This window comes from Hemiscyllium ocellatum, chromosome 18, assembly GCF_020745735.1.
Source record: "Hemiscyllium ocellatum isolate sHemOce1 chromosome 18, sHemOce1.pat.X.cur, whole genome shotgun sequence".
Classification (NCBI taxonomy): domain Eukaryota; kingdom Metazoa; phylum Chordata; class Chondrichthyes; order Orectolobiformes; family Hemiscylliidae; genus Hemiscyllium; species Hemiscyllium ocellatum.
The window spans coordinates 15,045,198-15,059,809 of record NC_083418.1 but is presented as its reverse complement, the minus strand read 5'-3'; the positions used below and the strand labels follow the sequence as shown (position 1 = coordinate 15,059,809).

The 14,612-nt window shown below is 43.2% G+C and overlaps 1 protein-coding gene across 2 annotated transcripts in view; it reads left to right on the top strand.

The window, feature by feature from the left end:
• LOC132824139 (astacin-like metalloendopeptidase) overlaps positions 1-14,612 on the top strand; it is a 216,405-nt gene that overhangs the window by 102,686 nt on the left and 99,107 nt on the right. The window contains exon 6 of one of the 2 annotated variants that reach the window (XM_060838391.1): positions 1,068-1,185. The exons of the other annotated variant lie outside the window; for it this stretch is intronic. Within the exon in view, the coding sequence (XP_060694374.1) occupies positions 1,068-1,185 (118 nt within the window). The remainder of the gene's footprint in view (positions 1-1,067; positions 1,186-14,612) is intronic. 2 annotated transcript variants of the gene reach the window in all.

The following is a 14,612-nucleotide window of genomic DNA, read 5'->3' as shown; positions in this document are numbered from 1 at the left end:
CCCGTTGAGATTTTGTAGAATTATCTATAGACCCAATGTCCGTTCATCCGCAGTCTTGTGACTAAGGTCTACCTGCATCCCTGTTGGGTGGGTGAACTGCTGACCCTCACGTGGCTGAAGTAACTGTCCTGTTCCTCCCTGGGGCCCTTCCTCTGGTGTCATTGGGGTAAGGACAAAGCCAGGAAGGTCCAGTTCAGACTCCAACAGAGAGGCTGTCATCCTCTGCTCCTTATTCAGAGCATTGCTGCTCCTTGTTGCCCACAGCTGTGCTGAGGTGGGTACCCCTTGATTCCTGACAGCTAGAGGTTGAGTTTCACTGTGCCCCTCACGAAATCTTGTGTTTCTATGTTGAGCGGTGCACCTTTTCTTTTCTGGGTGGTTCTCACTTGTATCCCCCGCCCCCTTTGTTTCCTCCTCCTTTTTCTTCTCTCTGGCCTGTCCTTCCCTCCAGGTGCCCTTTGTTTCAGTTTTTTTGCTGAAAGGTGACACCTCACTGTCCTTTAGAGATTAATGGCTTATATTGTCAATACCAGTCATCTGAGAATATGTGGTTCTTTATCCATTCCCACCTCTCTAACCAGCTGTGAACCCCTCCTTGGGTGCAGTGACTGAGCCAACTTCTAGAATCCTCCCAGTGGCTTCTGGCCTATATTTTAACTAGGTTTGGCAGCTGTCACTAAAAGCTGTATTGAGGCTGCCCTTAAACTTGCCACTTAGTTAATCAAGGTTTAGTTTACATGTGAGTACAGAGGAACCTCGATTGTCCGAATATCGGATTATCCGGTAGGATCATAAGGTCCCGATGCTTGGCTAACCTATGTTATCCAGCATTCGATTATCCAGAATTCAATTAACCGAATGAAATACTCCCCGCCTGTGTCCTTTGGATAATCAAGGTTCCTCGGTATAACTAGGTTCCAAGTAACCCAATCCAGTTGCAGTTAAGTTTTTTTTTATCCTAGAAGTGACTGAGGTGTAAAGTTATCAGCATATGTATCGCTACATTTGTACGTCTTTAAATTTGAAGGAAATTTATTATTTATCGCATTGGTTATTCTTTTTCACAGATAAAGCTCAACGAGCAGTAATAACTGCTTCTATGGCAGAGTTTGAGACTTTGACGTGTATCAAATTTAAATACAGAACAAGGGAAATGACCTATCTTGAGTTTATTGATGGGATAGGGTAAGTGGAAAAAGTTAATTATTGTGAATTTAGTTTTACCTGTAACTTTGGTAAATTAACATCTGATGTAATAGTAGTTTCTATTTTGATCTGTAAAATTTGTCACCTCATATGTTTAGCAACTTCTATTAGACGTTTTGCAGCTGAATATTCTTGCTGTTATATCGTTTCTTGTCTGTAACAAGTTTGTTGATTGGCTCAAAATAAAAATGCAGTAAGCCAGGAATTAAGAAGGAAGGAACATCCCAATTTAAAGTAAAGATGTTTAGAAAATTGAGAAATCATAAAGGTGTTTTATAAACATTGTTCAGTAAGGACAATTTTTCATTAAAAGAAGGTGAAAGGTATTGCAATCCAATCTCTGAAAATTTAGTGGAAGAAATTAAATTTGTGACCATTTCCTAATAATTAAATTTATGATGTCCACAAGAAGGTTTCCATAAAAATGTAAGAGATTAGAAGTATGCACTAGACCTGCTTAACCATTCAGTATGATCAAAGTTGATCTTTTGTCTCAATTTCATTTTCTCTTTCATCCCCCATATCCCTCGATTCCCTGAGAAATCAAAAACTATCTATCGCAACCTTGAATATACTCATAAGATGTAACATTTACAATTCTATGAAATGATAAACTCAAAAGATTTCAAGCGTCTGAGTGAAGAGTGTTCGCCTCAGCTCAGTCAGGAATAATCAATCTCATATCCTGAAGTTGTGCCCACATATTTTAGATTCACCAACTAGGATGAATCAGTCTCTTAGAATCTTGTATGTTAATCAAGATTGTCTCCTCTCTTTCTAATACGTAGTCTGTCCTTCTTGACCTTTCATCATAAGACAATACTCTCATCCCAAAATCCAACCTTAGCTATCTATATACATCCAAGTCAAAATTAGCTTTCATGACTCACGGACACACACAATATTCTCAGTACTTCACTTTCTCGCCCTTATTCTTTGCAACAAGGGCCAAAGTACATTCTTCTTCTTTACAGTGACAGACCTTATCACTAAATTAATGTTACAATCTTGCTAGAAATCAGTAACTATGTTTTTTGAAATAGACAAGAGTGCAAGATTCAAGGACTTGCTAACAAAATAAAGTCACAACATTCACAAAATAATAATAAACTTCGTTGTACAACATTAGAACTGTAATACAATCTAAAACAATTGTGTAAATTATTTTGAACATCCAGTATTCACACGGTAAATTTGAGTGATAAACTATAATCAAACACTCCACAGCATAAAGTAAATCAAAATACGATCAAGAAAAATGTCAGGATTTCTCAGTCGCTCCCTCAGTAAACATTAGTGCCATAGAGGGTCATCAAATTTCGTTTAATTTTAAAGAAGATTACAGTTTTCACTTTTTCTGATTTGGCCTTGAGTGCCTGCTCAAGAAATATTTTGTCATTAACAACTTCCTGAAGAAGGGCTCATGCCCAAAACGTCAATTCTCCTGCTCCTTGGCTGCTGCCTGACCTGCTGCGCTTTTCCAGCAACACATTTTCCGCTCTGATCTCCAGCATCTGCAGTCCTCACTTTCTCCTACCTTAACAACTACTCTCATTCTGGTATTTGTCCTCCTTCCTGGGTCAATGTTCCCCTGGATACTCTAACTGTTCTCTAATACTCATCCATACACATGTCTCCAGTTCTACAGTGACTGCTGGACTTGCTGAGTCAGTACCAAGCCTGGGTTTTTCCCTGAGCTCCAATCTTGTTCAGTTCTTTAAGGATGTATTGCTTGAGAGTTCTTCACTCCACTCGCTCAGCTGCACTGAAGTATTAATGTTCCCTCGCGTTATCTATGCCCCTTTCAGCTTTTCCCAACACAGCGCCGCTGACTTCCCATTTTCTTAGCTCCCTATGACAACTTCCATAGCCTGACTGCAGCGCTCAACTGTTTACTATTTTCCAGAATCTCTCTGAGATCTAATAGCATAGAGCCATCTAACAGTTGATGACTTCTCATCAAGCTTCTGTACAGAATTTATGTGATGTAGCTAACTTTCTAGCAGTATATACTCCTAATCTGGAGCATAAGGGCTGAATTTTCTCAAAATATAACTGTAAAGGTTGGGACGTTGCATGGAGAATTAGACCTCCTGAGTTCCGGTGGGTTTCCTCATACAAATGTGCACTGAACACCTCATCAGCCATGCACCATGGCACTGCACCCAGCTTTCTTACACTCATTAGCAATGGAAGTGATTGCCGCAGTGGTGATCTTCCAGGTTTCTTGCCACTAATGCTATATTTAATGCCTAGGTAGGCACCAGTTCAAAGGTTGCAAGCCAAAAATTACCCTTCACAGTTTCTGTACACGTTGTTCTGGTATAATGCATTTTTGTTAGCATGAATTGGCTATAACGTGATTGATGAATTGTGGACATTGTTTGGATAATGTGAATTTTCTACTGAACGGGTATAGCAATTTTCTATTAGTGATCTTATGCAGTGTGATTTTCTAAAGCAGTTTTCTATAGCTTTTTTTATATTGTGAGGTTGCAGAGGAACACAGTGTCATGTTACAGCAGAACAACCTGTATAGGAAGAATTGCACAGAAATGGCTAACAGAGGCAAGTTGATACCCCTATTGTTGACCGGGACCATGTGGACAGAATGTTTGAGAGAAGGATCTTTCTTCATTGCTCAGACCTTTAAGTATAAGAGTTGGGACACTGTGTTGAGTTTGTACAGGCTGTTGATGAGGCGTCTTCTCGAGTACTCTGTACAATTCTAGTTGCCCTGCTATAGGAAGAACACCATTAAATTGAAGAAGGTTCAGAAAAGATTTACCAGGATTTTGTCAGGAATGGAAGGTTTAAGATTGACTGGAAAGCCTGAGACATTTTTCATTGGGGTGTGACCTTGTAGAGATTCATAAAATTAGGAGATAAGGTGCATAGTATGGGAGCTTTTTTTTCCACATGTTGGGGGGAGTTGTCTTGGGGCATATTTTTAAGATGGGGGAGAGATATTTTTAAAAAGACATGGGAAACTTCTTTTTAACGTGGTGTTTTGCATGTGGAATGAACTGCCAGAGGAAGTGGTGGATGCAGGTACAGTTACAACACTTTAAAGACATTTGGATAAGTACATGATTCGGAAAGGTTTGGAGGTAAGTGGGACTACTTTGGTTTGGGAACATGGTCGGCGTGGACTGTTTGGATGAAAGGATTTGTTTCCATGCTGTATGACTCTGTGACTGACAATGGAGACCATGGTACCAGACCATACCTGATCTGAAGTTGACACCTGGATCAGTGCTTTGTCCATAGTCCGGAGGAAAACCCAACAGTACAGAAAGAATGTTAATGATATTCTGTACTCTACAAGGATAAATGCCAACATTTGTCTGCTGTGCCACACTCACTTTAACTCTGCTACTGCATGAACCAACGCTCACTGCCACGTTTCACCATTGCATGTAGCATTTTCCCCCATTGGCTCTCATTCATCCCATCGCCCCAAACTACTAATCTTTCCATGTTTTCATCTCTCACAATTCGTCCCCTTTTCTCCTTGCAGAAGAAAATGGTCCACAGTAGGGCTGAAGAGTACAAGATCGATGATGCGACACCTGCCATCCATCTCTGTACCCGGTTGGAGGAGAGAATCCTTGAGCTGTGGGCAGAGGATATGAAGCTAGAGGGGGTAGCCATTCTTATAGCTAAATGATTGCCTAACCCTTTCTGAAGGATTGCTATGCTTTCAGCAGAACTCGTGTTATGAAGGAGTGGTCGACATCCCTCTGATAATTAAAATTGAAACACCAAGAGTGGAGCACCTCACCGCCTTAACAGATTTGGGGCTCAAGTCTGGAATCTGGATAAATTTGTACGGATTTAGACAGATCTGGACAGATCCGGCCTGGGATCTGGGTGGATTTGGGGTGCAAAATTGAACAAATTTGTACAAAAGTCCCAGCAAATTTAAACAGACTTGGAAATGAGTGTCCTGTATCTTTAAATAAAACTTTGGTGAGCAGTGGAAAATCTGTTTAATTTCGGTTGCTTGTTAGTAAGATCAAAAGTGGGGGAAACGGTTGTTCATGTTGCTAAAGAGGTTCTGGGATTTGAAGATACTTCCCAAATTTGCTAAGAACGTTTAGAAAGATAGAAAAAGGAGAAATGTTTAGAATTAACAACAGGATTGCTAATTAGAATTGAGTTTATTTAGGGATAATAGGAAAGCTGAAATTGTAATGGAGTTAACCGTTCGGTATATTAGAGAAACAGTCAAGTGTGGTGGAGTTAGAAAGAATTAGATTGTAAATGAGACAACTGGAATTAGAGAATGAAAGGAAAGTGAGGGTTTAAATTACAGTTAAAAGCAGAAGATAAAGATGGAAAGAAAAACCATGGCAGAACATAAAGGAAAGAATGTTTGAGTTGGAAAAGATGAAGTTGGAACTTGAAGCAAAAAGACTTCACATGACATAAGTAAAATACAGGAGGACAATGATGAGCAAAACCATCATAGCCAACAGCCTGGTAGGGATATATACAAATATGTTAAAACATTACTAAGATTCAATGAAAAAGATGCAGAAGCCTTTTTCATTTATTTTGAGAAACTGGCCTAAGCATGAATTGGACAGAGACTCTGTCAGTAATGTTAATTCAGACCAAGTTGATAGGCAGGGCTAGTGAGGTGTTTGCAGCGCTGTCAGATGAGGTGTCAAGAGATTATGCAGATGTTAAGCAAGCTATTTTGAATACCTACAAATTGGTAGCAGAAGCATTCTCGACAATGGTTCAGAAACTTAAAGGAGGAACCAGGTCAGACTTATATTGAGATGGAAAGAATTTAACATAGCAACTTCAGTAGATTGGAGAGAGCCAACTGCTATCTGAAGAGAAAGTAAACCCTCCATCTGAGAAATAAGTCTCTCTCAAGAAAACTCAATGCTTTCTTTTTAAAAGAGTGCCATTTATTCATAAAAAGGTACCATGGCACTTCTAGCTAAACGTCCAAACAGAGGAATTCACAGAGAAAACATCCCTGACAGCAGGATCAGCGGAAGAGAGACATTTGTGTCTTGGGATCAGCGGAAGAAAGGCTGAAAAAATGGGAGAATGCAGAGCATTCTGGAAAATATTGTGTGAACTTTGAGAGACTAATTAATTAATTGTTTCTTATTCTAGAGGAACCTCGATTATCCGAATACCATTTATCCGAAAATCAGATTATCCAGAGGAGATCTCTAGGTCCCAATAGAAACATTACATCAAAGACGTGTTTCCAACAGTGATTGTGTCTTTTGTTTACAATGATTAAACAGGCACCGTCTCCAAATGACTGACCTCCCGCCCTCTCTCACTCCCCATACTTTCCCTGGAGTTCTACAGAGGGGTGTACCTTAACCACCTTCCGCAGATAATCTCCAATATTGTCCTGTTCAGGGCAAATGTGGAACCTGTCAAAACGTGCAGTAAAAAGGTGTAAAGGTATGTGTGTGTGTGTTATTTAGAGACTTACCACCCCCCCTCCCCCACCCCCAAAGGCAGCTGCAGCTGCAGCAGTCTTGTTGGTGTACAGTCCGGCTGCCCCGAAGAGGGGCCAGGGCAAGTGGGGCAATGTTAGTTGGGGGACGGGGGCAGACAGGGAACCAATTGGACGGGGTTGCGTGGGGGGGAGGGGCCCCCGATGTTGGACGGGGTTGGTGGTTGGGGGGGGCAGTGTTGGAGGCGGGGTCTCCTGAACAGGGAGCAGACTTTAAAAACTCCGAGCCCCAATGGAAAGGCATTTAATCATCTAACTGAATAATCGATTATCTGAATGAAATAGTGCCCGCCCATCTTGTTTGGATAATTGAGGTTCCCCAGTACTTAGATTTATATAAGTGGGACCTGTGTTATTGAAACAGCATACCAATAGAATTTAGTTCTGCTCGGGAGTAGGTAATAGTTAGGGAAGAAGTAATTAGTTTGTTAGTAATTCTGTTAATTTGTTCATTGTTGAAGTTAGATGAATAAATTGTTCTTTCTCGATTGTAGAGTGAGTGAAAGGATTACATTTTATTTAACCACTCCTTTTTAACAGATTGATAAGAGGCGAGATAAACCTTCCTGGGTGTTTCGATTTGAATTATCAGAGGGGTGTCAACCTCTGCTCTGTAACACATGCTAGCATTAAACTTGAATAAAGGAGTTTCAGATATTGTGAAGACTTCCCTGAAATTGTAACCTTCTATTAAACAACATAAAAAGTGAAGAAAGAATAAACCAGTAAGCTGCAGTTGAGATTAAATGGAAGAAGCTGGCCATTGCAGTATCAAAGCATTTACAGTCAGTGAATAAAGTTAAAAATCCCACAATACCAGGTTATAGTCCAACAGGTCTAATTGAAGCACACTAGCTTTTGGAGCGACGCTCCTTCATCAGATGGTAGTCAACACCGGCATCTCCAAATCAGGTTATAGTCCAACAGTTTTATTTGGAAGCTCTAGCTCTAGCCATCAGGTGGTTGTGGAGTATAAGATCATAGGACACAGAATTTACAGCAAAAGTTTACAGTGTGATGCAACTGAAATGATATATTGAAAAAGACCTGGATTGTTTGTTAAGTCTCTCATCTTTTACAATGACCATGTTGGTTTCAGTTCTTTCATATGTAAATCCAAGAACTTTTAATTTTAAAAGTTACATTCTCAAGTGAACTTTAACAATAGGTGCCATGTCAGTTCAGATAATGCATTGAAGGTGTAAGGGTAAAGTCTGTCTGTGTTCCAATGTTCAGATTGATTCTGTTTCCTAAAAAAAGGGTTGATAGAATCTTGTATGGATTCATGCAGTTTTGAGCAAATGTAACTTGAGAATGTATCATTTCAGTTGCATCACACCGTAAACTTTTGCTGTAAATTTTATGTCTTACAATCTTATGCTCCACAGCTACCTGATGAAGAAGCAGCGCTCTGAAAGCTAGTGCTTCCAAATAAACCTATTGGACTATAACCAGGTGTTGCATGTTTTTTAACTTTGCACACCCCAGTCTAACACCGGCAGCTCCAAATCGTGACAGTGAAGGATGACTTGAAACAACTCAGTTCTAATTAAAGTCTTGTGTAGTTTCAACCAACACTGCTGCACTATAGGATGGTGAAAGTGATAGAGTTGGTCAATATGAGTTCGCATCAGAATTCTATATATCTTTAACCTGTTCAGTGTGTGTCTGATTAATACTGTCGCCTGTAGAAGAACTTGACATTGCTCACATGTAGACTCTGCTACCTCAGACAAAAAAAACTTTACTTGTCCATTCCAGGTGTGATACCAGTGGTTTTCATTTTGATTGTGCACTTGTGATCCTGGTCAAGATGGAATGTGTTACAGCTAGTGCTTCACAGACTAAATTGAAGGTTCAAGCTAACTGAGTTCCGACCTAACTGGCAAAGATTCCAAAGCAGAAGTTGGTGGAAAAACTCAGCAGGTCTGGCAGAATGTGCGGAAAGAAATCAACTAGGCCACTCCGATCATTAGCACTGAATGGCAAGGCAGGGTCAATGTCTTTTACCCACCCTATTCCCATAATCCTGTACACCATTGGTAATTGGAAATCTATCAATCTCTACCATATACATTCTCGAAGATTAGGCTTCTACAGTTCTCTTGTACATAATTCCAAAAATAATTCAACTTTAGCACAAATAACATTTGTTTCCTAGCTGCTAACAAATCTGATGAAGGGTCATTGGACTTGAAATGTTAACTCTACTTTCCTCCAAGCAGATCTGCTGAGATTCTCCAGCAATTTCTGTTTTATTGCAGTCATGGATATAATTTTGATGAAACGCTATAAGGTCGAGTACACTTTGCCCCTTTGATGTTATACTGCGTTTGAAGCACATTTGATGCTTGACTTTATTTCCCCTGATTTTCTCATCTTCCTCTCATCTTCTCACCTTCCTGTTACGAGCTTTACTCTTCCAGTTTGGGCTAGCCCCCTTGTTTCCATCCCCCTGACAAGCTAGTTTAACTGCACCCCAATGCCACTAGCATATCTCTTTGCAAACATTTCACTTCCATGAAATTGTAAACTGTTCAGCTTGTACAGATCACACCTGCCCAAGAGCTGGTTCTAATTCAGAAGTCACACGATGCCAGGTTCTTGTTCAATAGGTTTATTTGAAATCACAGTTTTCATTTTTTTTAATTTCAAAAATATACTTTATTCATAAAATATTTTGATGATCTGTACAATTGGTGGTGCCATTCAAAGCTAAAAATGTGTTGCTGGAAAAGCACAGCAGGTCAGGCAGCATCCAAGGACCTGACCTACGCTTTTCCAGCAACACATTTTCAGCTCTGATCTCCAGCATCTGCAGTCCTCACTTTCTCCGGTGCCATTCATATGCGCACCTTGCATTTCTTGACATACAGAGATCAGAATTAATCATTCGTATAGGTCTGTACGTTTGCTATCCATATTTTTAGCTGAGGCGTCAGCGGAGCCCACTTACTGAGTGGGCCCCCTGTTCTTCTTTGGGAGGTAGACATTACACGGTGGTCTTTTCCTACTGCGCCTTGGCAGAGAGTCCAGACGTGCATAAAGGATCTCACAGGCAGAGCCCTTCTCACCACCAGCCAAGCCATGTCTTGGTGCTTGTTGGAAAGTTCTGGCAATGAGGCATTCTGCCAAATGACTTTGACAATCTGCCCAGGGAACAGCTCGACAGGATCCGCCCTCTCCTTTTCCCGAAGGGTCTCAAGGACACTACGTGCTGACCACTTCCTGATGGACTTGTGGCCAAAGGTGTTTTTCTTCACAAATTTCTCCATGAAGGACAGGTGATACGGAACAGTCCAACTACTTGGAGTGTTCTGCGGCAGCGAGGCCAGGCCCATCCTTCACAATACTGGGGACAGGTAGAACCTCACTAGTGACACTTGGTGTTTGCGTACCGGGGATCCACGCACAGCTTGATGCAGCCACACAAAAAGGTGGTCATCAGGGTGAGGGTGGCATGGGTGTGTTTTCTTTTCCCCCGTTGCCCAGATCTTTATACATCGAGTCCCTTCAGACCCGGTCCATCTTTGATCTCCATAGAAAATGGAAGATGGCCTGGGTGACTGCGATGGCGCAGGTTCTGGCAATAGGCCAGACCTGTGCCACATATGACAACACTGACAGTGCCTCAGACCTGATGACCAGGTTCTTACCGGCGATGGAGAGCAACTGTAGCATCCACCTGCCCAGTTTCTGCCTCACTTTCCTGATACGCTCCTCCAAGACTTGGTACATGCCGGAGCCTTTCTGAACCAAATACCCAGCACCTTCAGGTGGTAAGTCCTGACAGTGAAGGGGATGGAGGATTGGTCGACCCAGTTCCCGAAGAGCATGGCCTCACTCTTGCCTCGATTTACCTTGGCCCCCATTCGAACTGGTCACATATGCACATCTGTCTGTGCATGGACGCGGATCTGAGCAGAAAACAGCAACATCATCCATGTACAGGGAGGCCTCGTTGCGCTGCTCCTTCATTAGATGAGGACCTGATGAAGGAGCAGTACTCTGAAAGCATATGATTTCATATAAACCTGTTGGAGTATAACCTGATGCCATGTGACTTCTGACTTTGTGCACTCCAGTCCAACATCGGCACCTCCAAATCATGGTTCTGATTCCTCAAGTCTGTTGCATGCCCTCCCATACTAATATTCCAGCCATGTCATAGAGATATTCAGCATAGAAACAGATCCTTCGGTCCAACCCATCCATGCCAACCAGATATCCCAACCCAATCTAATCCCATCTGCCAGCACCCGGCCCATACCCCTCCAAACCCTTCCTATTCATATACCCATCCAAATATCTTTTAAATGTTGCAATTGCACCAACCTCCACCATGTCCTCTGGCAGCTCATTCTATACACGTACCACCCTCTGTGTGGAAAAAAGTTGCCTGTTCTGTCTCTTTTATATCTTTCTCCTTTCATCCTAAACCTATACCCCAGGGAAAAGACTTTGCATATTTGCCCTATCCATGCCCTCGGTAATTTTGTACACCTCGGTAAGGACACCCTTCAGCCTCCGACGCTCCAGGGAAAACAGCCCCAGCCTGTTCATCCTTTCCCTGTAGCTCAAATCATCCAACTCTGGCAGCATCTTTGTAAGTCTTTTCTGAACCCTTTCAAGTTTCACAACATCCTTCCAATGGGAAGGAGACCAGAATTGCACGCAATCTTCCAAGTGACCTAACCAATGTCCTGTACACCTGCAACATGACCTCCCAACCCCTGTACTCAGTACTCTGATCAATAAAGGAAAGTATGCCAAACCCTTATTCATTATCCTATCAATCTGAGACTCCACTTTCAAGGAGCTATGAACCTGCACTCCAAGGTCTCTTTGTTCAGCAGCACTCCCTAGGACCTTACTATTAAGTGTATAAGTCCTGCTAAGATTTGCTTTCCCAAAATGCAGCACCTCGCATTTATCTGAGTTAAACTCCATCTGCCACTTCTCAGCCCATTGGCCCATCTGGTCCAGATCCTGTTGTAATCTGAGGTAACCATCTTTGCTGTCCACTACACCTCCAATTTTGGTGTCATCAGCAGATTTGCTAACTGTACCTCTTATGCTCGCATCCAAATCATTTATGTAAATGACAAAAAGTAGAGGGCCCAGCACTGATCCTTGTGGCACTCCACTGGTCACAGGCCTCCAGTCTGAAAAACAACCTTCCACCACCACCCTCTGTCTTCTACCTTTGGGCCAGTTCTGTCTCCAAATGGCGAGTTTTCCCTGCATTCCATGAGATCTAACCTTGCTAATCAGTCTCCCATGGGGAGCCTTGTTGAATGCCTTACTGAAGTCCATATAGATCACATCTTCTGCTCTGCCCTCATCAATCCTCTTGTTACTTCAAAAAACTCAATCAAGTTTGTGATACATGATTTCCCACACACAAAGTCATGTTGACTATCCCTAATCAGTCCTTGCCTTTCTAAATACATGTACATCCTGTCCCTTAGGATTCCCTCCAACAACTTGCCCACCACCGAGGTCAGGCTCATCGGTCTATAGTTCCCTGGCTTGTCTTTACTGCCCTCTTTAAACAGTCGCACCACGTTTGCCAACCTCCAGTATTCCAGCACTTCACCTGTGACTACCAATGATACAAATATCTCAGCAAGAGGCCCAGCAATCACTTCTCTAGCTTCCCACAGAGTTCTCGGGTACACCTGATCAGGTTCTGGGAATTTATCCATCTTTAACTGTTTTAAGACATCCAGCACTTCCTCCTCTGTAATCTGGACATTTTGCAAGATGTCTCCATCTATTTCCTACAGTCTATATCATCCATATCCTTTTCCACAGTAAATACTGATACAAAATATTCATTTAGTATCTCCCCATTTTCTGTGGCTCCACACTAAGGACGCCTTGCTGATCTTTGAGGGGCCCTATTCTCTCCCCAGTTACCCTTTTGTCCTTAATAAATTTGTAAAAACCCTTTGGATTCTCCTTAATTCTATTTGCCAACGCTATCTCATGTCCCCTTTTTGCCCTCCTGATTTCCCTCTTAAGTATACTCCTCCTTCCTTTATACTCTTCTCAGGATTCACTCGATCTCTCCTGTCAATACCTGACATAAGCTTCCTTTTTCTTAACCAAACCCTCAATATCTTTAGTCATCCAGTATTCCCTATACCTACCAGCCTTTCCTTTCACCCTGACAGGAATATAATTTCTCTGGATTCTTATCTCATTTCTGAAGGCTTCCCATTTTCCAGCCATCCTTTACCGGCGAACATCTAGGTAAAAACAATGACTGCAGGTGCTGGAAACCAGAGTCTAGATTAGAGTGGTTCAGGCAGTATCCGTGGACCGGTAAAAGTCAACGTTTCGGGCAAAAGCCCTTAATCAGGAATACAGGCAGAGAGCCTGAAGGGTGGAGAGATAAGTGAGAGGAGGGTGGGGGTGGGGAGAAAGTAGCATAGAGTACAATAGGTGAGTGGGGGAGGGGATGAAGGTGATAGTTCAGAGAGGGAGGGTGGAATGGATAGGTGGAAAAGAAGATAGGCAGGTAGGACAGGTCATGGGGACAGTGCTGAGCTGGAAGTTTGGAACTGGGATGAGGCGGGGGAAGGGGAAATGAGGAAACTGTTGAAGTCCACATTGATGCCCTGGAGTTGAAGTGTTCCAAGGCGGAAGATGAGGCATTCTTCCTCCAGGCGTCTGGTGGTGAGGGAGCGGCGGTGAAGGAGGTCCAGGACCTCCATGTCCTCGGCAGAGTGGGAGGGGGAGTTGAAATGTTGGGCCACAGGCCGGTGTGGTTGATTGGTGCGGGTGTCCCAGAGAGGTTCCCTAAAGCGCTCTGCTAGGAGGCGTCCAGTCTCCCCAATGTACAGGAGATCACATGGGTAGCAACGGTTACAATAAATGATATTGGTGGATGTGCAGGTAAAACTTTGATGGATGTGGAAGGCTCCTTTAGGGCCTTGGATGGAGGTGAGGGAGGAGGTGTGGGCGCAGGTTTTGCAATTCCTGCAGTGGCAGGGTAAGGTGCCAGGATGGGAGGATGGATTGTAGGGGGGCGTGGACCTGACCAGGTAGTCACGGAGGGAACGTGCTTTGCGGAAGGCGGAAAGGGGTGGGGAGGGAAATATATCCCTGGTGGTGGGGTTTGTTTGGAGGTAGCGGAAATGTCGGCAGATGATTTGATTTATGCGAAGGCTGGTAGGGTGGAAGATGAGCACCAGGGACGTTCTGTCCTTGTTACGGTTAGAGGGGTGGGGTCTGAAGGCAGAGGTGCGGGATGTGGACGAGATGCGTTGGAGGGCATCTTTAACTACGTGGAAAGGGAAATTGCAGTCCCTAAAGGAGGAGGCCATCTGGAACTGGTCCTCCTGGGAGCAGATACAGTGGAGGCGGAGGAATTGGGAATATGGGATGGCATTTTTGCAGGAGGTAGGGTGGGAAGAGGTAGTTGTGGGAGTCAGTGGGTTTGTAAAAAAATGGTGTCAATTTCGTCGTCTTTAACGGAGATGGAGAGGTCCAGGAAGGGGAGAGAGGTAGCAGAGATGGTCCAGGTAAATTTAAGGTCAGGGTGGAATGTGTTGGTGAAGTTATGAATTGCTCAACCTCCTCGCGGGAGCACGAGGTGGCGCCAATGCAGTCATCAATGTAGCGGAGGAAGAGGTGGGGAGTGGTGCCGGTGTAATTACAGAAGATTGACTGTTCTATGTAGCCAACAAAGAGACAGGCATAACTGGGGCCCAAATGGATGCCTTTGGCTACCTCTTTGGTCTGGAGGAAGTGGGAGGATTCAAAGGAGAAATTGTTAAGGGTGAGGACCAGTTCGGCCAAACGAATGTGTGTGTCGGTGGAAGGATGCTGTTGGGGACGTCGGGAGAGGAAGAAATGGAGGCTTGGAGGCCCTGGTCATGGCGGATGGAGGTGTAGTGGG